Below are 24,851 nucleotides of genomic sequence, written 5' to 3' on the forward strand. Positions count from 1 at the left end.
CTTAGAACATTGGGATCATAAAACCTATAACCTTATGAATGCAGAACCATGGGAGCCTTTACCCTGGAACACCTTAAACCCTTAAAACCGTGGCCACATCGAACTGGAGAACCTAGAATCCTAGGAACCCTAAGCACCTTTATCCCTGGAACATAGAACACAAAGAACAAAAAACCTTGGAACCCTGAGAACCATAAGTCAGAAGCTGCTTTCTGATGGAAGCCTTTTTTCTGCAGGGATTCTCTGCGCTTATGGAGAATCTGCCCGATCCAGATGAGCTTATGAGCTTAAACAGCAGATTCCAACACACTGCATCTATACAGGGGGACCCACGCTGCCAGGCCCACCTGCCCCCTTCCCTTCCCTCCTTCTCCTCCTCATTCCACTTCTTTCCTCACTCCCTCACTTCGCTCCTCTCCGCTCCTTCCCTCTGCCCAGGAGGCCCTGAGGCCCGGCGCCGTTAAACAGCAGGATTAATCAGACAAGAGGGCGAAAGAAATTACTGAGGGGGCACAGCCTCCTCACTTCCCCCAGTGCAGGCTTATCTGCCTTAACTGATCGTTAAATGGCCGCCGTCTTTCTTCTTCAGTTTCTCTGTCTCTTCACTGGCTCTGTCCTACACTACTAACTATATAACGGGTCAGATATCACCACACAGCAGGAAACTGACAACACTTCCTGTTTGTGGAAGGCAAACGTTTGGACACCCCTGGGCAAAATATCTGCAGTGAGGACTTACAGAGGACTTAATTTCCACATTAATTATTTTTTTAATAGTTTAATCAATATACTTTTTATATCAAAAAAAGGTAAGGTTAAGGCACCCAAGGATCACAGCATGTAATCACAGCTAAGAGTCTTGTTTGGGGGGGTTTCAAGGCTTCTACTTGTGAGATTCTTGGGCCGTCCTGCATGAATTGCTCTGTTAAGGTCAATCCACAGATGTTTAATGATGTTTAGCTCAAGTGAGGGCTGTGAGGGCCTCCGTTTGCATCTCTTGAGGTAGTCCATTGTGGAGTTTGAGGTGTGTTGAGGATCTTTGTCCTGCTGTAGAAGTTCATCCTCCCTTTTTTTTTTTATATAGCTTATTTATTTATGTATTTATTTATTTTTCAGATGGTGTGATGTTTACATCCAGAATCTTCTGGTAATTTAATCAAATTAGTAAAATGCTCGTGGCACTGGCTGCAACAGTTGGAGAGGTTTTCTCATCATGAAATCTTGCACATTGGTAACGGCAGCCGGAAAGTTCTGTTTTAACCTCAGCAGTCTACAGGACTTGTTTCTGAAATGCCTCAGATGCTGAATTTTATGGATGCGTGAACATTTCTCCTGATAACTTCAGTGAAGGAGCAGCTGCACAGTAGAACAGTGCACCACCACTCCAGAGTCTGCGTCAACTTGACCTCCAGCTTTCATTTCTTAATTATATGAGAAAGTGCTTTGCTGTCTTATAGTCTTCTTCTGCTTTGTGGGCTTCCGTTCTTTTAATGAGTACTAGGCACAAAGTAAAATAATAGTGGCAACAGTGGCAGGGTATCAAACCCACAACCCTGTGACCGATAACCCAGGCCTATGATGTCAGGTCAGGACACAGCAGTGTTAGTTTGCATGTAGCCTCATTAGCATTTTGATACAATGTGGGTGTGATGCAGGTTAAGAAGAGACGAAAAGAGACAAAGGTCACACTACACACACACTACTGCCCCCAGCAGTTGTGGAGACATGGGAGGAGGCTTTTGTCCTTGCAGGACAAAAAGGGGATGGGAAGTACAGGGACTGCAATTCTGCGATTGAGGCGGCACTGCCAGCGCCAGGCCTTTTATGGAGGAACGGACAGATGACGGATGGAGGGGAGGAAAACGATGGGCTCAGCGGGACCCTGGAGAAGACTAGCACTGGAGAGGACGAGCGGAGGAGCGGTTCGGACAGATGGAGGGATGAAGGCGCAGGAGGGGCGAAGAGTGGGAAGCTCAAGAAAGAGAGACGAGGCGTTTTTGTGTGAATCTGGAAAAAGACAATGGGCAGCTGCTTCAGATCCTCTCCAAATATTGTAATGCTATGATATGAGGCGTGCATGCAATGTTTGGCGCCCTTGGTTAAATGGCATGCGTTGTTCGTTTGGAATGAAGTGCAGAAAGTACACATCCAAAAACACTTTTAATGTAGACATTTGCAGAATTTGAAATAAAAACATTAAATGTATTAAACGTAGATAAAGGTTAGGATGCATCAGAGATCTTATATTGTGCTTTGTTTCCTAATATAAATGGATTTTCTTGGGGCTCCACTAGGCTCAGTGGTGTAATGCGCTCTCCTTATGGTCCGTGGGTCATATCGAGTTGTGGAATCCTGAGGCATGCCGCTTTGCCATCAGCAGCCACAGTCTGAGCGAGCACAACTGGCCGTGCTCTCTCCCCTCATTAAGGTTAAAGCCATGCTGGCCGATGTTTGTGCCGACCATTTATGATCAGATCACCCAGGAAGCATGTTAATGCCATGGTCCGGACCAAGCAAGAAAATGATACATTCTTAGATTTTAGTTTTTCTTCTTGCTTTGTGTTCATACTGACTTACAGGCAATCGAACCATGTAAAAATCCTTAAATAAGATCCTTAAACCTGGCTTATTAGATCACATTGTTTAGGTTTGTTTGTTGTAATCAAACCAAAGCTGACAAGTCAAAATCTCATGACTGATGGAATGGACCAATGGAAACACTCCAAAATTACCTGGAACAAATTATTTTCCCTTTGACTTCCGTTGAACGTTAAGCAGTTGATTCTTGCGTGGGATACCTGAAAGCCGCTCTGAGAACCCCTGCTGTAGAAGACTAGTTCACTTGCTGTGACTTATTTTCGACAGGGGTGTACACACTTTTGCACACGACAGTACATTTGGAAAGTATTGCAACATTAAGCTTCATCAGCATCTCTCAGCACAACCCGCCGTGCCGTCAGAGTGCTGGAGTGAGGCTGGCAGCAGTGATGAACGAGTGTGAGGATGGAGGGGTGAAGAATGGTTGCAGCTCTATCCGTTATAGAGCCATAACAGTCCGGCTAGTCCGACATTAATCACCAATTAACTGCCATCCGCTGTTGTTGGAGGGGGTGTTTATCAGCCGCCTGCGGCTGTATTCTGGATCCTGTGCGTGAGTGTGTGTGACGTAGGGTTGTCCCGGGCAGGCTTTAATTAAAAGTGTCCGGTGGGATTATCGGCAAAGCTGATGGAGAGATTGTAATCTAGCCGGGGAGGATGAAGGGTCTTTTCTTTTCCTGTAGCTGTGTGTCTGTGTGTCTGTGTTTGCCATAATCTCTTTCCCTTCACACTCTTTGTCCTGCAGTTGAGTTCCATTATCCTCTCAGCCTCGGCTTCAGGTCCGAGAGTGTCTTTCTCCCCCTCCATTTTTCTGGCCTTCGCTTTTTGTAGTGCTAAATTTTTCATTCTCTCCTCAGTTCGGCATGAATGTAAAATGCATGAGCCTTCATGCTTTAAGATGAGTTACAGTCTTTAAGTGTCAGAAGTGCGTACGCTTTTGTTAACCGCTGACGCAGTTAAGCGTCCTTCCTTTTGTGTTTAATTAAAAAGCGATTTCTTTGGGCAAATCCATAAAAAAAGGCCCTTCGCTCCCTACATGGTGCTCCACATGGGCTGAGAAATGGGTCTGGGCGCCCACAAAGAACATGCATTGTGAATCGGCCCAGACCTCAATCCAGTCGAGAATCTGAAACACTGTTTGAAAACTGCGCTCCACAAACCTGTGGAATCAAGAGCAGATCACTGGTAAAAACTTAACCCAGAGGACTTAAAGCTCCTATTGCAGAAAAAGGTGGTTCTACCAAGTTCTACTGAGAACACTTATTAAATACTTATTTCAGCAGGTACTTCTCTGTTTTTCCTGAAGGAAACTCTGAATGTTTGCAGAGCTGACATGGTTCTCACTAGTTGCTGTGGTAGCTCAGACGGTAGCTCAGGTGGTTGCTATGGACTTGCTATGGTATAGTAGTTGTTTGTGAAGGTGTTTTTAAGTTGTTGCTATGCTATAGGTGTGTGGTAAAAGGTGGGGTGTCCAAAAGCTCATCCAAAACGACTGGCTATTAGAGCTGTGTCCACAAACTTTTGGCTAAATGTGTGCGCCACGACTGAAATGTATGATCATTTTATGAAAACCGTACCAGATACTTCAGCTCACAAAGCATAAAAGCTTAGAAAGCAGAGCAGAGAACATGTCCTAAAAGTTTATGGACAAATTTCAGTGCATTCCTATGGAGGGGGGGGATCTTCAAAAATCTGTTGCTACACGAAAACCATGTGTCCGACCAAAAAGTCCACTTCAAGCAAACGGGCCGAACGATCTGGAGTTGGAACAGTGTCCAAAGTCCAGCAGAAAAAGAAGGCAGCTATTCACATACAAAACTACTATGAAAGGGAACACTTTGTGTCTGTGGTGTCCCGAGCTCAAGGTTGTGGACCTCTCCCTCATAAAGACTGTCTGCTTGTTTTTTCCATTAGCATGCAGCACTGTGGGGTTACAAATGGCTTAAAGCAGCATTAAAAAAAAGCCTCAAAGCGGCACTAAAACGTCTGTAAAAGCATTACACTGAATGTGCTGATACCTGCAGGTACCCGCTAGCTCATTACGTCTAATAGGGGGCTGTTTCAGATTCAGCATGCCTTATTTTAATTCTCCCCCTCTCTCTCTCTCTCCCCGCAGGCCACGCAACATCCAGTGGTCGCGAGTGAACGACACTCTGCCGGAGAGGGCGGAGACATCCGGCACCACCCTCGTCATGTCCCGCCTCAGCCAGTCTCATAACGGCACCTACCTGTGCCAGGCACATAATAACTACGGCCGCGCCGCCGACCACTACACACTGCTGGTGTACGGTAAGGGACTGTTGCTAGGGGCGAAAGACACGACCATGCTAAAAGAACAACTCGGGTCTTGGGGCTAGTTGTGATGGCCATCATCATCATCATCATCATCATCGTCATCATCATCATCACCGTCATCACCTCTGTCTCATGCATTAGCATCTGTGGCACAACAAACCACATGAGAATGTTCTCTCTGCTTATTGGTCAGGCCTGTCCGGGGCAGGATGGAGGGAGGAAGTAAATACAGGTCCTGTGTTCTGGAGCTCTGGACTAGTAAAGAATGTTCCGGTGCAGTTTAACATGGAGCGACGGCAGAGCTGGCATCTGTACAGAGCTGTGGTAGCCTAATTACCTGGGCAGTACACCAGGTTAACACCTGGCTATGGGAGCCATATAGCTTATCATTTCCTAGCAAGAGAGTTGACTGTGACGTTATTAGCATGTATGCTAGCAACAGCTCATTGCTTAGTAAGATACGCCCTTCCACTCCTTGGCCAGATGAAGTCTCCAAGCAGTATGAACGAAAGCTGAGAGGAATTGGATTTCCAAGTCTGTTTTCATTTGAGTTTGATGGTTAATAGCTCTATCAGCTTGACCAGCCTGACCAAGCTGGTGTTGGCCATCTTGGTCCACATTGTGAGGATGATAATGTAGTTTTAGCTTAAATGTTTCAATATGGCGTGTATTTACAAAAATTAGATTGGTGACAGTCCAAGTCCAGTGTGTGTTTGTACCGCTAGTCTAGCATGTAACTTCTTGGCCAGCATAGGTTTTTTTTTTTTTTTGATGGTTAGTAGCTCTATCAGCTACCTGGTTGTTGAGTTAGTTTTCCAGTTTGGTGAAGCTGCTTGACCAGTTTGTTAAAACTATTCATGCTGGTAGACCACCTTGGTAGTGCTGATCAACCACCTTGGTCCACATTATGAGGATTATAATGTTTAAATACAGCCCATCCATGCCACTTTACTCAATTCTTTTTGCGTAGTTTGTGGGAGCACATGTCAGATTTTAGACCTAGCTTGGCTGATCGACTACATCTGGGGTCAGTGATGAATAATGTTCTCTTGATTTTGGTTCATAAAGTTCATGAAGTCCAAATCTCATGTTGAGTCTCATGTCCCGTAAATCAAATCTTGTAAACCAGAATGGCATGTTTGGTTGTTTGGTTTGACTTTGTAAAGACCTTGCTGACACCACGGTCATTAGCATGTAGACTAGCAACGTCTGCCTCGATCATAAATTTTAAAACTAAATTACCAGTCCATGGTTGTCCCTGTTCTGTCTGACCATCTAATCTTTGATCCGACGCCTGACTCCAGCACTACCTCGCGCTAATGGTGACTTCAGGCATTGCACCTTTCAGCAAGAGCGTCAGCAGGGCTGATGTATTATTGAACAGTTATGTAAAGAATTAGGCCTCTTGAGGCGGCCCCCGCTCTCCCTCTTTCTCTCCCTTTCTTCACCCGGTAAAGGCAGCCATCAAACACGGCCCCTTAACGAGGCACCTCCAAGAGCCCAGGTGGGTGGGAATGTCATCTTTCATCCCGGCCGTCATCATCCCTGGATCGCTCTCTCTCTCTCTCTTTCTTTCTCTTTCTCCCTCGTTGCTGCTTTTGGCGAAGTGTGTCGCCTTTGATGCTTTCTCGTACTTCATAGGACTTCTTCCGTCTACACTCCCTTCTTCTCCCCTTCTCATTCATACCCCCCCTCCCCACCCACCCCACATAGTCTCGTAATGGAGAGAGAGCGAGGGATGGACGGACCTCCCCAGGCAGCAGCGTATGCTGCGGGGAAGATGGCAGGTTAAGGGAAGAGTTCGTCTTACACGGTTTCCCACAAATCCCAAATGTTTGATGTCCAGGCTTCGCTTCTGCTGTTTTGCCCTGGAGCTACGAGGCTAATGTAGCAAATGTATAATTGGAAGCTAATACCCCACCAATTAGCATGGTGCTAACTGCTTGCCTAAATCATCACACGCTCGTCTAAAACCATGGGGAGTGGTTAATTATCTCAAATAGACTTGTTTATGTGGTTTCTTCTACACTTTGTTCTAAAAGATGGCTGCAACTGCTGCTGTTTTAGCTGTGGAACACAACCTGACTTATTGTCCCAGAAACGATGCAAGTGAGTCTATTTGAGATTAATTGAATGCCAACAATAAATAAATAAATAAATAAAATAAATTGATCAAATTCTTCCATTTCTTCCCTAATTTGACACTGTCAATTAGCCCACCTGTTCACAGCTCCCCCTAGGACTAGCAATGCTCCCAATGCTTACCCTCGGAGGGTAAGGACTCCCGCGATACATGTGAAGCTGGGCAATCGCCACGCTCTGAGAAAGCAACAGGTTAACAGATGCTCGAGTTGGCCAACATTGCTTTTAGAGTGATGAGATGAGAGAGCACCATCTACCTGCCTGGGTAGAGCACGACCAATTGTGCTCCCTCAGACTGGTCAACCAGTGTGGTCGGGCTGGCCATGCCTGGTTAGAAAAGAGGCCTTGGCTGGCTTTGCATGTATCGTAGGAGATGTGGTAAGTCCTTACCCACCTAGTGTCAGGAGCATTGCTAGTGCGAGTGTTAGGGGGAGCTACGAATGGGTGGGTTAATTGGCAGTACCAAATTGGGAAGAAAAGGGAAAAATTTGGCAAGAACTGTAGAGGGAGTGCTGGCCTCCACTGCCGATGACGGAAGAATTCTTATCATAATGAAGAACCTGTCTGACAGAGCAGAAGCACTCTTCAGGGGGGTGTTGAGATGTTGCCAGTGACTGTTCTCTGCAGAAGAGTCCATATATAGAAAAACAGATGCTACACTGCAAGATGCAAACCGCTACGTAGGATGACCAGGTTACAGTTTGCGAAAAAGCAAACTTAAAAGTAAGGAGAGGTTCTGGAACTTTGTCCTGTGGACAGCTGAGCCCAAGCTTGACTGGTATTATTTAGAGAGATGGCTACCGCAAGCTGGGATCCTGTTTTTGTGGGTAAGCAGCATTGGCATCTTGTAGAGTTTTTCCACTGGTGAAGGAAGGCCAGAAGCTTCCATTCGCTTCGTAGCCATATTAGCTTTGTAGCTCCAGTGCAAAAGTGAAGAAGCAAACTTCAGCCGATCAAACATGTCCTGGCTGGTCAACTATCACATTCAGGCTGACCTCAAGAACAGAGGGAACATAGCCAACAGGTAGCCAAAGGGAAGAAGTAGAAGAATAAGAAGGAGGTGGAGGTCTGGGAGAAGAGACGATGAGTCAGCAGAAGAGCAGACGGAGTGACGGTGCGAGGAGAGAGCCCTCAATCTTCCTTGCTGCCTCACTCAAAAAAAAAAATAGTTTTTTCGTTTTTTCTCTCCCCCTCCACCACCAACACCACCCCCCTCACCCCACCTCTCTGCGAGATGGTTTTTTACGCCTGGGATGGCTGTGAAGCGCAAAATCAGGAGAAAACACAGCCAATTTGTTGCAGGTTCTTCTGCTGCGTCAGTTTAATAGAGGCGCTTTATGTAGCGAGCGCACAGACGGCTGTTTTTAAATGAGGAGGAGAATAAATGGGTGGGGGGCGCGGTGGGGAGAAAGTGAGGAGAGCAGATAAGAAAGATTGAGAAGGGAGAGGAGTCGAGAGCGTCAAAGGGAAAGACTAAGGGAGATGAAGGGGCGAGAGAAGTAGAGAGAGGGAGTCGGTCGTGGAGGACCATGTCCGTAAATGATCTCTGGAGTGGTGTGTGTGTGTGTGTGTGTAGCTGTAGCTGTGTGGCCATTTCTTCAGTGCTTTCCAGGCCTAGATATCCTCAGTGATTGAAAATAGGACTATATTGATGTTGTCAGGAGATTTCCCAGCTTCCCCTGAGGCAGGGGTCGGCAACCCAAATGATAAAAAGAGCCGTTTGTTATCATGCGCCAACACCGCGAGCCACAGCATTGTCTGTTAAATATGAAATGTTTTATTTGGTGTAACCTTTTAACAGTAGGAAAATGGTAAGGTAAGGAATTCTGGGAATAAAAAAAAACTCTAATGTTACTCTTCAACATTACAGCATTATTTTTATTGAAATATGTTTTGGTTGGCAACAAAAGGGCTAACTTCTAAAAAGGGAAAGTGTCCAATTAAGATTTTCCAGTGAGTGGCAAATTGTCCTCTGGGGAAAAAAAATTGGTATGTGCCACATTTTTCGCCAGCGAATAAAAATGAAAGGACTTACAAATTGACCACTTATCTTTAACCCGTTTATCTTTTGTAATCCATAAACCCAGCTTTCAAACCAGCCGTTCCACACTGTATTCTTATGGCTGGATTTATTACATTTTGCTGCTCTTCAACATCCTAAAATCTCTGAAACTGCATTTTCTCGTGTTGAAACCAAGAACAAACTACAGTCGTCATATTTTGTTAAGAGTTCCTGATCTTTCCATTTTGCCAAGACAGAATCGCTACTGTCTGGTAAGTGTGGACACTGTTTAAAAATGTAAAGCACAGAAATAAGAAGTCTGTTTGTTAGCTACTCCTAAAACTTAGGAGGGGCAAAACATGAATGTCATCTGAATATTAAACTAACTTTACCAAGCTAAAACAATGTGCATTAAAAAACAGGGGGAAAAAACACAACCCTCGAAAGACATAAGAGTACCTGCCACCCAGAAATGTACAAAACGATAAGCTAATATTGCCTTCAGATTTATGGAGGCAGGTTGTGCCGCAACATAGATTAACAGTGTTGACTTTGACTTCAGTCTGATATGTTCAGGCTTCGTTTTTAGCGGCGTTTAATGTGAATAAGAGGCAGGCCTATGTGTAATCCATCAGCATTAGCTTAGCTTAGCTGTGCGGTGAGACAGCAATTCCTCCAGCTTTCTTAGCATTTCAGATACTGCTGAATTATTCATATAACCAAACTAAGGGGCTACATGAGTCCACCCTCAGTCATAGTAAAACCCATAGTGAATGTAGACACATAATCTGTTCAATTAGACAAATGTTAGGTCAGTAAAATGACTAGCATTTAAAGTTAAATAAATGCATAATCTATTTGAAGAAAAATGGGTCATATTCCTTCCATAATTTAGGATGTTTACGTGTTATTAAATGTAACAGAATTTTTAAGCTATTGTTTAGGAAAGTTATCAACAAATGACCTCAAATAGAAAAACCTTGAAAATGCACAACTTACATTTTATTTTGTTTCTGTTGACTAAAAATAGACTAAAATGTGACTAAAAGTAGTATATATTTTAGTCTAAAGTCCAAACTAAGACTTAAGCTTAATCAAAAACACCTACGAAAATGAACACTGCACAATATAGAGGAGCAGGTTTACTAAGGTAAGAAGCAAAAGAGCTACACTAGCTTGTTACAGACATTTTCTCCACATTTCTGCGTAATTCAGTCATGAGAAAAGTCATTCAGAGTAATTTGGTGTGAAATAGTTCATTGTTGTTTCCTTTGGGGACTATTTTACCATATAAATCCCTACATGTATCCTTCCTCTGTGTGCGTGTTTGTATTTTGAACATATTGTTTAGGCCAGTGTTGCAAATCAACATCTCAGACATCAGGCAGCCTATTTTTTCTGCCACTTCATGTAATAACATTCTGTGATGTAGCTTTGAGGGGCATTAGACGTCTGGCTTCAGGTTCACTACCACTGGAAACAGTCCTCGTGTTTTTCTAAAACAGAGCATTTCACACCAAACCACTCTCAATGACTTTGTTTACATCTTTTCTGATCATCTGGTCTGACATTGTAGTTTGGCTCCACTTTATCTGTGGTAACGTTACTGTAAACACATGGCTGGTTGCTGTGATAGATGATCATTAGCTTTAGCCATAGTGGTGATGGGTGAGGAGAAAGAGCTGGTGTAGATGCTGTAATTATAGATGATCATTAACTTTAGCCATAGAGGTGATGGGTGAGGAGAGAGAGATGGTGTAGGCAGCAGCCCTTTAGCAAGCAGTGGCGTTAATTGGGAGGAGCGGCTCGGCCTTCTAATTAACTCTGCAAAACCCCAGCGAGGAGAAGAAACAGGAGAAAGAAGAAGGAAGGGAAACAATAACTGAAGATTTGTTTCTGCTACAGTGATCCATGGTAGGAATATTAAAGAGGAAACGAAGAGGTGTGATGAATAGGGATAGAAAGCAGAGGACTGACCTTTGCCCTGAGAGGCTGGAACAAGGGATGGATGTTTTCTTTTAATGTATTAGGAAAAATGTTACATTGTTATGGTGCAAAACGTAAACGCACAAGCATTAATGTTCTTTTATCGCACACCGCTAGTCTGAGCCCAAGGTTGCCAGGCCCAGAGAAACTCTCCTGCCTAAGTTTGCTTAAAGCGATCATCCAGAAACTGAAACTAGCCCAGAACTACAAACTGAAGCCAGGGCGTTGGGCACTCAAGGCTCATCAATGTGCGAGGGCCATCTGTCCCATCTGGACTGAACTGACAGAAGGTCTGCTTTGGCTACAGTCATAGAAATGTTTAATGACTGTTACAGGGTGAATGTACAAGTGTATGGCAAGGTGCACCATACTCTGTTGCATATGGGGCTGCATATCCGCAGACTGCCTATGCTAACCCCTGTATATGGTTTAAAAAGCCTAAAATGGGCATGCGAACGATGGAACTGGACCTTGCTGCGATGGAAAAAGCTCATCTTGTCCAGTTACTCCTGTCCTATTTACCTGTGGAAGTGATGACACCAGGATGCACTGTGGGTAGGAGGAGTGGGATATTGTATGAAGTGTTCTGCTGGAAAGCCCTGGATCTGGGGATTTATGTGGATGTCAGCTCGATGCGCTCCGCCCACCTTCCTGACAAGTGTATTTTCCCAAGGGAAGTTTATCTGTGCATGTGTGGAATGTGCTAGAATCCCGTTCCAACGAGTGGAGCCAACGGTACGTCATAATGTTTTGGCTCATTTGTACATGTTGGAGCTTTACAAATGGAGTGCATCACAGTAATATGGGTCCTGTATTTGAATATCCAAGCTCATCCCTAGCCGGGCTGATGCAAAAGCAAAGCACGATTGGACTCCTCGGTTTGCATCCAGAATTGCAATGAACGAGTGGGCAAAGATGTGTAGAAGTCACTGGAGTGAAGAGAAAGTAAAGCCAAAAATGAGGGAAGCGAGAGAGCGAGCTGGAAGAAGGGAACGAGTAGGAGGGAGAGAGAGAGTGGGTGATGAAGGACAGAGGGCATTCAAAAAGCTGATGGAAAGAGAGAAAGTTTAAAGGGAGGAGTTCCAGTGGGCAGCAGATATTGGTGTGTGTCCAGTTAAAGGGGCACTCAGAGCGAAATGACAAACTTAAACTTTCGCTTATCTTCATTCTTCTTTTAAATATGCCTGGTTGCTTTCTACAGTGCCACAGCGTCTCATCTCTAGAGCCTGAAAGTCCGATTTAAAGACCAGACCCAAAACAAAACACAACAAACAGCATCCCAGAGACTCGACACGGACGTGAAGCGACCTGAGAACATCTCTGCTGTGTAAACTAAGTGAATAGTACTCTAAATTGACATTACTCAGAGGTCTTAACCTCTTAACAGAGGTCTTCACATTTGGACTGACTCCAATTTCTAGTCCTGGACTTTGTACTCCTTTAGTAGGCGTGACACTACATGGCCAATCAGTTGCATTAACTATTCCCTTAACTTCCAACGAGGAAACAGGCCGAGGCCAGGTAACTACACCACAATATAGATTCCAACTGACCACACAGGGGAAGGACACACCCAATATGGGAAAAGTGAGTTTTACTCATCAAAATTGCCCTGCCCAAAAATATTCAGTTGAAATAGACCAATAATCACCAACAGAAAGGACCTACTGAGTTCAGTGGCTGATACTGGAGTTAAGGAGCTCTGCATACAACTGACCTGTATGGGAGGGAGAGGGCTAGAAAGACGCCATTACTAAAGAAGAACAATTCAGGTACTACACGTATCACAAGCCTAACACTGCCTACCAGTGAAGCGTGGGGGTGGTCTTGTTGTGGGAACGCGTTTCCTTAGAGGGGACTGGGCAGCTTGTCAAGACTTGAGGGACGCGAGTTACTGCGAGATGACCTGATTCAGTCTGCTAAGTCTTGGGGGAAACTTCACCTTTCAGTAGGACAGCAATCCCACACAACAAAAAGGTGAATGTCCTACAGCAGGGATGCCCAAATCCGGTCCTGGAGGGCCTAATTCCTGCACAGTTCTGTGCTTTTTCTCAGGCACACCTGATCCATCTCAGCTGTTCAGCTGTTCAGCTGCCAGGTTTAGGAGGTCTGTTAGAGCAGGGGAATCTGCAAACTGTGCCGGACTCTGGCCCTCGTTGCCAACCCGTTTTTCAGTGAACAAGTCAAAGTCCAGACCTTCCAATCCAGTCGGGAAGCTGGCGCTGTTTGAAAATTGAGGGTCCCAAGGGAGTTCAGGTGGCTTTAGCTTTGTGGTGAAGTGAAGCCAGGAATGATAGGTGAAATGGTTAAAAGGGAGGGAGCGGGGTGATGGAGGGTTGCAAAGACTTGTTGTACACACATTAACAAGGTAGCAATGAAATTTACAGGACGGATTAGGGGGGAGGGGCTTCAGGAGGCATGTTCCTCCTCTAAAGCTCTTATTGCAGTTAAAGGTGGTTCTGCAGCGTCTGAAGTCTCGTATGAAGGAGTTCATAACTTATGCAGGCAGCTCTTCTAGTTGCGTAGGTGTCCTTTGTAATTCATATGAATTTAATGGCTTTTATATGTTTTTTCTCACATGAAGTTAAGCACGAACACACACATACACACCTGCACAGGCTCATCACATACACACAGTCCAAACGCTCATGCACTAGCATACATCCGCCCACATATTAGGCATTCGTAGCCCTAGCGCATATGTACGCTGCCCAGGCACCCACATTCTGTACTTAATGTACATCATGTATACACACACACACACAGTAAAACTCATTCAGTTTCATTCATTTCCAAATTTATCCAGCTTACAGTGGAAAGTGACAATAGCAGAAAACAGCAATGCACACACACACACTCCGCTAGAGAAGACACGGCCGTATGCCCGGAGATGGAGAGCGAGCGAAACTAGTTTTGCTGATATGGGTGAGCTAGTGCAGAGGATGGAGACGGACGAGCTGCGACAGGGAAAGATGTTGGGGAAAGACAGATGGGGTGAGAGTAAGGCGATGCTATACTGCTCCCTGCTGGACTGGACCGGCACGAAGCTGCGCTCCTAACTGACCCTTGATGTCCACTTTGAAACTTCAAACTGACCTGAGCGGCCCGTGGAGGCCGGTGTGGCGTAACAGCTGTTTAACATCAACTCCTGGTTGGACTGCGGCCCGTGGTGACCAGATGGCAGACCCATGTTCACTTACTCACACACACACTCCACATCTGTCTATCTGGCTCGCTGCCTGTTTGTCCTAGATATTCCTGTATATACACTCCCGACGCGCACACACACACACACACACACAGTGATGTAAGCTAGATGTGTAAATCTTGCATGTACAGGAACGTCAGCGTGAACCAAGGGAGAGTGCGGCACTGTGGAAAGTATTAAAAATATATATATTTTGTATTTCATATCTACACACACACACACAGTTGTGAATGATGTGACTTCCACACCCAACATCGTAAAAGTGTTGCAATGAAAAAGTAACTAGTCTTTAGGGTGAAGCCTGAGAAATTTCCAGAGATGCTGCAATGGGAATGTAAAATCACAAGCACTCAAAGCATGTTCTACTTAAAATAGTTGCAATAAATAAATTCCAATAAATGTGACGTTTTACTAGCGGGGGAAGTTAATAGTGGGGAACTCTCAGGACCTTCTAAAAATTAGACTCCACAGGTCTAAATTCTGAATTTTCAGTGGTGCAGAATGACTATAGTACTAGTCTTGGTCCTTTTTGTTTGGCAACAGGGGTGCTACCAGGACTTTCCATCCGCCATCTCCTATGATATAATACCATTTGTATTGACATCATAATGAAATCTTTAAACCTCTTAGTTAAATTAACTACAGCGAAGGGTTCATTTATATATGTATTTACCATTTTTCTGCCACTTTCTGGTACTTCTGGTACTGCCACCCACCCCTTTGTAACTAAGCAATGCTCCTGACACTGCTCCTGGAGGGTAAGGACTTCACACATGTAAAGAAACATGCAAAGCCAGCCACCGCCTCTTTTCAAACTGAAGGCTAGTAGTCTAATAGTCACGGTTGACCACTGCATTTCACTCACTTCCTCACGTTAGTGCATGGCTTCTTCACTGTGTGAGCAGATCAGTTCCTGCACGGTCAGCAGATGTAGTTAGTGTAATTCTTTGCATGTACAGTAGTTTGCTGTAGTTGACTGTGTCTAACTCATTACTCTGTCATTCCCTCATAGAGCATGTATCCGTGTCTGTCAATCCATCCTCCACCTCACCCCCCACCCCTTCATCCCCCAGCTTAGCGCCGGACCCCAGAGGTAACCATTCTTCTCCTCTCTTGTCGTCCTGTCCGTTCCCTCTCCTATCCCTTCTCTTATCTGCCCCTTGTTCCTCTCCGGTCTCCCAGCCCTCTTGCTTCTCTTTACCACCTTGTCCCTTCCCTCATCTTCTCCATATTCCTCTCCCTTTCCTTTCCTGTCCTTTCTTCACCTTTACCCTCCCTGCTTCTTATTCCCTCCCTTCTCTTGCATCCTTTCCTTCCTTTCTCTCTCTTTTCCTTTCCTTTCCGATCCCCTTCCCTTTCCCTTCCTTCCTTTGCTCATCCATTGTTTATTCTGGTGGGTAAGATTATCTACCTTTTCTTCAGAGATGGCCAACTTATAAGCACTCAGCATTTTCCTTTTACTGTATAGCTTCATTTATGGGCTATTATTTCTTATCGCTCGCTCACACACACACACACACACACACACACACAGAGTGCTTCCATTGTCTTCAATGTCCTTGTCCTCTCACAAGCACTTTTCTCTGTTCACTCATCTGTTGTGTACTATTTTTTCATTAGGTGAATGTGAGCCTGTGTGTCTGTATGGTGTTGTGTGCTGCATGTGTGTGTGTGTTGGGGGGGGGGGGGGGGGGGGGAGATGAACACACACACAGACGGGCAAGGCAAGGGGAGGAAAGGTTGAAGGGGGTCTGGAAGAGCAGTATTCTTAAACGAAACCCACTCTACACAGACACTGGAGGGTCAGTCAGATCAACCTTGTTGTTTTCAGCCAGAAGTAGTTGAAGGGCCTTTAGGTGGGCGTGTAGATCACTGCCTAACTGAATACACACACAGCTTGTCTCACCTCCTTGGGACATTCTGGGGCAGCTGTACTTAAGGTCACCATGCCCTAAGCATCAGCTAGAGTCTCCTGTGGTACTGTGTTCTCTAATTGATGGAGCTCCATCCAGTACCTCAGGGGTGAGCTGGAGCTTCAGCTTCAGATCTGAGAACAGACACAGGAGTCAACCTGCATCCTTCCACTGTAAGAAGACTTCATGTCATAATTCTATGCAGAAGAGCTAAAGAACCCTTGGAGAACCCTACTTAATGTAAGGTGTTTAATTGCTGTTCTAGCTAGAAGTCAAAACGAATGCAGAGAGGTCTGCTACTTGCACTATGTGGCCAAAAGTTTGTGGACACTTGCCCATCCGACATTCCCAGGTTTGTACCCCTTTTGCTGAGCCAGTCACAGCCTCTACTTTTCAAAGAAGGCTTTGCACAAGATACTGGAACGTTGCTGGGAGGATTTGATAGCGTTCCGCCACAAGAGCATCAGCATCAGGGTACTCATGTACTCCTGTTGAATGATTAGTTCTGCCACTTCGCTCCAGAGAACACAGTTCCACTACTCTGGGGAGGCTTTTCTATGGCTCATACAAGCTGTGTGGGTAATTGCACACCTGTGTCAGCAGTGGGTGCACCTTAATGCTGCTGAAATAGCTAATAAGAAGAGGTGTCTACAGAGTTTGACACGTACTGTATTATCCTTTCCTCCATGACATTTCTGCTTCAGGATTGTTACTGAACGTCAGACTTAAGGCTCTTTTTTTTGTTGCTTTTTTCGTCTCCTGCTTTATGCGTTTTCTTCTCGCTCTCCTTTTCCCACTTTTTCCTTTCGCCTCGCTCTGAGATGATGGGGAGCTGAAGGAAGTTTTCCCTGACCGTTTGTGTGTGTGTGTGTGTTGATCTGAAGGTGTAGAGACAGTAATATTGAAGGTGTTGAGAGTCTCTTTCTGCTGTCACTAACAGAGCGCTGGCAGGCAGGCACACGATGCCAAAAGCTGCTTAATTTTTCATCCCTTATAAAATATTGCTCTCCTCACTCCTAATGAAATCTACCTCCACAGCCTGTTCAGTATAGCAGTGCAGCCCCCATTCCCTCTACACCTCTCTCACTTTCTCTCCCTCCCTGTCTTAATACCACTCGCTCTCCTCACCTCTCTCTTACTCTGCCCACATCTCTCTACCTGTCTCTCTCTCTCTCTACGCCTCATTGTCCGTCTTAATACCTCTCACTCTATCCATCTTTCTCCACATGTCTCTCTCTCTCGCTCTCAACAGCTCTTTCTCTCTCTTTCTTGGTCTCCACACCTCCATCTTTCTAAGCATCTCTCTTACCTCTCCTTTCTACATATGTCTCTGTTTCTCTCTCTGACCACTGATCTGATCTGTGTGTCTCTCTGTCTCTCGCTCAACAGCGCTCCATCCCTCTCCTTTCTCGCCCCACTTTTTCTCTCTCTCTCACACACACACTCTATCCATCGCTTTCTCTACTTCACTGCCTTTGGTCGCTCTCACTCTCCACACTCTTCTCACTCCCACCATGGCTCTTTAGACATCTCTTTATCCAAACCACTCCCTCGGCCCCTCTCCCTCCCATCATCACTTAGCCCCCCCCCCCACCTTGCTTCAGTCTCTCTCCCTTACTTTATCACTCTGTCCCTTTCTCCTACTCCTCCCCTCAGTCTCTCGGGCTCTCTCCTTTCTCTCTCTATTCTGAACACACACATTCTTCTTGTAACAATGCTGGCAAACTTCTCCCCATTGTTTTAGTTTCTGCAGTTTTTCAGCTTTTCATGCCACCATCTTCCATCTTTCTCTCTCGCTCTGGCTCTCTCGCTCCCTCCGTTTCCGCCACCATCAGCTCGTTTAAACAGGTGATGAAATATTTAGCGCTGTTGTCCGGTTCCCTGCGACGCCGTGTTTGAGGAGCTGTGTGTTCTGGGAAGGCCTCATTTTCAGCAGATCGTCAGCAGACACACACAGAGACATCATTTTTCACCCCCGCTCTGTCCTGCACTCTGTCTCTCTCTCTCCTTCTCAGTCACTCTCTGTCAGGCATCTGGCAGTCAACCTGTGTGTTGGAATACACCTGGGAGATGACTCAATCATTGACTTCTTTGGTCTCACTCCCTCTCCCACCCCCCTCTTTGTGTGTGTGTGCGTGTGTGAATGGCAGACCCTGGAGCGGTGGTGGAGACTCACAGTGCAGTACCATATGCAGTCATAGGGGGCGTTCTGGCTCTGCTGGTTTTCACAGTCATCTGCGTGCTCATCGTTACCATCTGGTGCTCCGTCCGACAGAAAGGTAAGCTCACTCTACAGTACCCCCTGACTGCTGGGAGGAGGGGTTAGAGGGTCGGAGCTGTTAAAATGCTACAACAGCACTAATGGATGACTCCAGCCACTGCTATAAAGCATGCTTACCCTGTGCTTTAAGGTAAGTGCATGTCGGACAGCAGTAGCGATATCAGAAATGTTTTGTCAAATAGTGAATATTTAGGAGGTCCCTACCATCTCAAACACCACAGTCAAAGAATGCATACTGTGAGCTACACTGCTGAAAGTATGAGATCCTTGAGGAACCTCTGAAGGTGCCCTGAGAAACCTTTAAAAAAACGTTTTGAGAAGAAGGTGATTCCTTCACAAATTGAAGAACCTCCAATAGTCCCTCAAGGACCTTATACTTGTAACAGTGTAGAACCTTCTACAGCTCATTTAATCTGAAAAAGACCTGAAATGTGATCAGAACTTTATTTAATTCCTCAAATAAGAACTAGAACCCAATTAAACATCATTGGTCTTTGTCAGAAAACAACTGTGTGAAACTTTGCTTTCAGTAAAGCCAGGGTTACACTCAGTCAGTTGGAGAGAGAATCGAGTAGCGTGTGATTGACAAAGACTCCTTGGGTCGACTGATGGGTAGAGTTTCTTATTAAAATTTTACGTTACACCTTAAATGATACAGCAGTTAAAGCAGTACTAAAAGGGAAGGTGGAAATTCGTATAAGAAGTCAACACCTACCTTGTACATAGGGTAGCCTCCAATGTGCTGTGCTACTCACCTCCCACTGCCTCTACAATCTGTACAGGCCATGCTAACTTCGCCTTCCCCGCGTTTTTTTTCGTTCACTATAAAAATCTGCAGAACTCTTCTTCTAATCTGCTACCACTTTAGAAGTCCTGTAGTGGATCCAAGGCTTACCTGGTGCGACGCCCTCGAGCAGCAGAACTTTCACCAGATCTTTTTGATAACTGCTGATGAATCCTGCAGTGGATTGAAGGAATTTTCGCCCATTGTTCCTTCATCTCAGTGATGGTACTCGGCTTCCTTGCACAAACTGCTCTTCTTGGGTCTCTCCACAACATCTCTGTTGGGTTGGCCATCCGAAAATGATCCATTTCTTAGAAGACTTGTGTGCTTAGGAACGTTGCCTGCATGCTGCATGACCCATTTAAGCTTCAGTTCACGAATCAATACCTGCAATCCAGAATTCACAGGTCCTTTAAACATGGCAAGCTGTCCTAGTCCCAAGACAGCAGAGCAGCCCCAAACCCTGATACTGCCACCCCCATGCTTAACAGTTGGGTCGAGGTTCTTGTGTTTTGATTCATGTGTCTTCCAACAGCCATCAGGCTTATCCGCACGGTCATGAGCAAACTGCAGACAGGCGGAAGTGTTCTTTTTGAGAAGCAGTGGCTTTCTCCTTGCTACAGTGCCATGCACACCATTCTTGTTCAGTGTTTGCCTGACCTTACTCAATACAAGAGAGGCCTGTAGGTCTTCAAATGTTACCATGGGGATCTTTGTGGCTTACTGTAATAATATTCAGTGCGTCCTTGAAGTGTTTTTTTGCTGCAACCACTCAATGGGAGAGTAACAATGGTGCTGAATTTCCTCCATTTGTATGTCATCTGCAGCACAGTGGACTGCGGGAGGTCAAACTCTTTAGAAATGGTTCAGTGTCTTTTCCAGCCTCAGTCACTTGTTTTCTGAGGTTCTCAGAAATATCCTCTGATCACAGTTTGGCACACTTCCCTTAACCGGTGTGGTGAGGAACCAAGTTTTGATAGTGAAGACCCGTGTTTATGTCTTTGAAACATAGGAGGACCTGCTAAACCGACAGCTGATTTACTATCCTATTCTTTTTTTTTTACTACTGATGTGCTGGTTGATGTGATGCACCATTTGTTTAACTGGGTTCTCTTCATCTGATCACAGATTAATGTATATAGAAATGTAAACAAGATATGATTATTATTATTATTGTTCATTATTTTTATATTCATATATGGTACCAGGGCAAGACAAGGCCTACAGCTGCAAACCCCTGGCCGGTCACCTTTCACGTCTTGCCCACTACACTTTTTTTGTGCCATAAAGAACCATGTTTGTAAGACAGATGTGTGAGTGTGAAGAGCCTCTGAACTAAAAACAGACCATTTACATCAAGTGAACATTTTTTAGAAACATCATTGAAGCAGCATTTTGCCAAAAACTGCAATTTCTTGCTCCTGGGCACCCCTACTGTCAGAAATTGCCATTCACATTGTCCTCCTGCTGATTTGGCCAAGTTACATAGTGCCGTTAGAAACATGGCACCCTGAAGCATCAGCAGGATTTCTTTTATTTATTTATTTTTTTAACCCAATTTCCCTGGCAATTTTAGCCGAAATTACTGGCACATGCCTCCTCCAACACAACCAGCCAATGCCTAGTTCAGACACCCATGCAGACAAAGTGATGGATGTGGAGAGAGGGCAAGCCATCTACCCACCTAGAGAAAGCAAGGCCAGTTGTGCTCCCTCATTCTCTGGCTGCTGATGGCAGCAGTGACCGCTGGACCACTCTGAACAGCCTAAACGGTGTTGTTTTAAAAGGTTCGTCACATTTACACATCTCTATTACAAAAGTGGTTCTTCTACAGCATTGCAAAGATTGAAGAGTGTAAGTGGATTTTATGTGCTCATATTCCCTTTTAATGAGCTGGGTTTTCCAAAAACAAATGATTCCCAAAAGGGTTAGCAAGTATGACACAGAACACTCTGTCTCTACCTGATATGACCTTAATGCAAAAGATCCTTTTCAGAAAATGGGCAAATCAATCAAATGTGTTACCTGTAACTGTGATAGCTGAGGTGATGGTGTAGTGAGCATGTTGGTCCTCCCTGCAGAGCTGCTCCGCCTTGTGTTCTAGGTCCTGTTCCATTGGCTGAGGTTTTCCAACATCCCTCTATGACATAAGATTAGAAAGAAAATAAGATGGTGTTAAACCAAGAGACTATCCTACTCTAATCCTCAACATCTAATGATGAGCTAGATCAGATGAAATCAGGGTAGACTGGCAGACTGATTGGCCACCACATCAAATGTTCTTGTTCATGCAGAAGCAAACGCACCAACTGCAATGTAAATAGTGCTTTCTCCAAGATTCTCCACAGTACTGCATATATTACACATATATCTAAAAGTTCTGAGGGGGAAAGACTACAGACTAATAAACTTGGCTTGCGTAAAGCAGAGCTAGGATTTGGTTGAGCGAGAGAGAGAACAATGACAGCTGAGGGAGACGATAAGAGATTTTTGGCACATCTCTTAGAGCTGCCAGGGCTGCTCTGTGATGTAGAGAGACGTGGGAAACACAGGTGTGGTCTGACTGTTTTATAGCCCTTTAAGTTGACTGTATCAAGTCGATATCTCTAAAGAAATACATTACTCTGTCCATGCCTTCCTGCTAAAAGCGGCTGGCACCCACAGTGATGCCCATGTGCCAAGAAACGCAGCACCTACTAACACGTCCTGTGTAGTCAGAGGCGATTTTCTTCAATACGCTTAAAATCTGTGCATGGAATCCACTGACGGTAAAGTCTTGAAAACCTGCCTAAGAGCATGGGAAAGAAGCAAATTGGGGACTGAGGACTCAAAAAAAGAGGAACTTTCTTGGGTCATCATGAAGAAACACTCAAGAACCAAGACTTAAAACCGCTAAGTTCCTAGGAGCATATGGAAGAAATACAGATGGGAACCAAGGACGTTTTCACACTTGTGCTGAATACACAAGTGGGTTTGTTTTCACACAGAAGAATTCCATACAAATTCACAATTTTTGCAAAATAGTAGGCCCTAGTTTCATCCATATATTGCTTTTCTTATTTTCCTTGTAAAGAACAGACCTCTCTCATCAGTCCTGGCATTTTACTGTGCGGGAACACCTGCAAAATTGGAGCTATTCTCGTAAGAGATGTTGAATTAAAGACGTTGAGCCATGAATTAAAGCAGTCATGTGACAAAATGAACCAATCACGCAACCCCACACATAGCACTGGGAGTGGATAGCTTCCACTCCTGCAGTGGACCACACTAGAGTCCATTGGAAGTGAACCCTAGACCACCAATTTAAGGAGGACAAGAGATCAGTAGACCGCTCACAGGCATGAAAACTGCTTTCGGGCAAGATCAAACAATGAGAAGTTGTATAGCAAGAGGACCTGGTTTCGGGAAAAAAAAAAGATCGTGTTAAAACAGCCCAAGACTCAAAAGGGAAAAAACTAATAGCATCTGGTGGAAATGAAAGACTGAAAAAATAAAATAATATTTATAAGCCAAAACAATAAAAATCAGAAGAATGTGAGAACCCAAGACTCCAGGAATAATGCCCTTGCAGCATTTGGAAGAAGCACTAAGAGAAACTGAGACTCAAATGGGGAAAGTGCCCAAGAACATAAAGCAGGAAAAAACACATTCTTGCACAAGAAAGAAACATGAACCAAGGCTCAAAAAGAAAATGCTTGATGAGAAAAGGCTGAGAAAAACCAAAACTGATTAGAAAAAAAAATCTAAAATCCCAAAGACTATTAAACAAAGCCAATAACCAATATACTACTAAACTAAACTACCAATGACCACAAGGAAGAAAAAAATGAGATGAACCAAGGGTTCCAGCTGCATACTAATGACTAATACCAAATAGTAGGAGGAAACACTGAAGAACTAAAAGAACATGAGGAAGAAACACTGAAGAACCCAGACTCAAAAGGACATGAGGAGGACACACTGAAGAACTAAAAGGACATGAGGAAGAAACACTGAAGAACCCAGACTCAAAAGGACATGAGGAGGACACACTGAAGAACTAAAATGACATGAGGAGGAAACACTGAAGACCCCAGAAGCATAAAGAGGAAACAGTACGAAGAAAAAAGGTGGAAAAAACGAGGGAAAAAAACAAGACTTAAAAGCAGTGATGAAAGACTTAAAACTACTAATGATCATGAGAAAGAAACGCTGAGATAAACCAAGACTTAAAGGAATGAACCCATCCTCCTCTGCACCAGATAATCAGATGCTCTGTAACAGCAGCACCTCTTTAAACAGGGAAACCTGACTGGACCCTGCCAGCCTGTTAACGAACACAGCCAACGCGTCTGTTCGTTAATGACCTCGTCAGCAGCTGCTTTACATGCCAGAAAAAAAGGCACCCACGCAAGATCGATTTTTTAATTAAGCCGCCTTTCAAAAACGGGCTCGGAGTTGCTCATGCTGGGCCGAAACCAATCGGGCCATAATGACGTGAAGGAAAAGGTTACACAGTGTCGGACTGCTGAGTGCATGGAGAACACTGTTGATGATAATTATACATACAGTTAATTTGAGATTAATTAGGAGTTACTGTGTCTGGTCCGCCCCTCAGTTCAGGGTAGATTTGACTTCGTGGGGTGCTGAGCAGGAGGAGCGTCTCACATTGGCCTCAGCAGGAAGAGAGGGTCAGATCACGTTGGGCATTGAAGATTAGGATTGTCTCCGCTTAGACTTGATGAATCGTGAGGCAATCGACCTGTCCATGCTCAACCAGGAGAGCATAGCATCATTCAGAACAACTGTTGCGAGAATTAGACAAGCCTTCTGGAACATAAGTAGTAATCCTATTCAGCCTAATGAGGAATTTCTTACCCGACTATCCCTGGATTTATAGGCCATTATTAATTTCACATGATTAATTATGTTCATTTTTGGACTAGCATGCTTAGCTGTCTTTTTTCTACCTACCCGGGTAGGTGATGTGCTTTTCTCAACCTGCCTGGTGGAGAATGCCAACTGTAGGAGGGCCATCATTGTATGCAACTATGACTTTGACGCCCAAAAAGACACGGATGGCTGTGGCATCACAGTGACAGTTGTACCACCAGGCATGCTAGCCATCTTACTGAGCAACCACTAATGCATTATGCTTGGAGCTCAACAATAACTGCACAGCTCTGTTACTTTACGTTAGCTTAGCTAACCCTAGTTATCTATCCACCTACCTTCATGTGACTATTTAGCTGTGGATGGCTTCACCTGTAATCAGACTTGTGATTACCTGATGACAAGGCTAATGCTTAGACAGCTACACCACTTGACTTAATGATACAAGCTATCTTAATGCAGTCAGCACATCCCTGTCTAGCATGCCGAAGGTACTGCTTGTACTTGCTATTTACACCAATAAGACCTTTGCCGACCAACACCACACAACCCAACACCCTAGGAGCTCAATACGCTTGGAGGAGAACAGCAAGTGCCTATTCAGTTATATCAGGCTAGCCTAACGAAAGAGAGGAAGGGCCATCCTTCCCTCCCACCTACCTACTTTCATGCAACTATGCCTTGGACTCCCAATATTTAGCTGAGGCCAAATTGCGAATCTACTCTTAGACAGTAGCGCCACCCGAAATGTTGATACTCTCATGCCTGAC

General features: G+C 44.8%; 1 protein-coding gene across 3 annotated transcripts in view; it reads left to right on the plus strand.

Annotated features, from left to right (window-relative positions):
* Nucleotides 1-24,851, plus strand: part of cadm4 (cell adhesion molecule 4) — a 263,298-nt gene that overhangs the window by 234,582 nt on the left and 3,865 nt on the right. For 2 of the 3 annotated variants that reach the window (XM_072680423.1, XM_072680421.1), the window contains exons 6-8: nucleotides 4,715-4,887; nucleotides 15,244-15,324; nucleotides 18,295-18,423. In XM_072680423.1, coding sequence (XP_072536524.1) covers nucleotides 4,715-4,887; nucleotides 15,244-15,324; nucleotides 18,295-18,423 — 383 coding nt within the window. The remainder of the gene's footprint in view (nucleotides 1-4,714; nucleotides 4,888-15,243; nucleotides 15,325-18,294; nucleotides 18,424-24,851) is intronic. The other variant, XM_072680424.1, reaches the window with a different exon arrangement.

Source organism: Salminus brasiliensis, chromosome 5 (genome assembly GCF_030463535.1).
Source record: "Salminus brasiliensis chromosome 5, fSalBra1.hap2, whole genome shotgun sequence".
In the NCBI taxonomy this organism is placed as follows: Eukaryota; Metazoa; Chordata; class Actinopteri; order Characiformes; family Bryconidae; genus Salminus; species Salminus brasiliensis.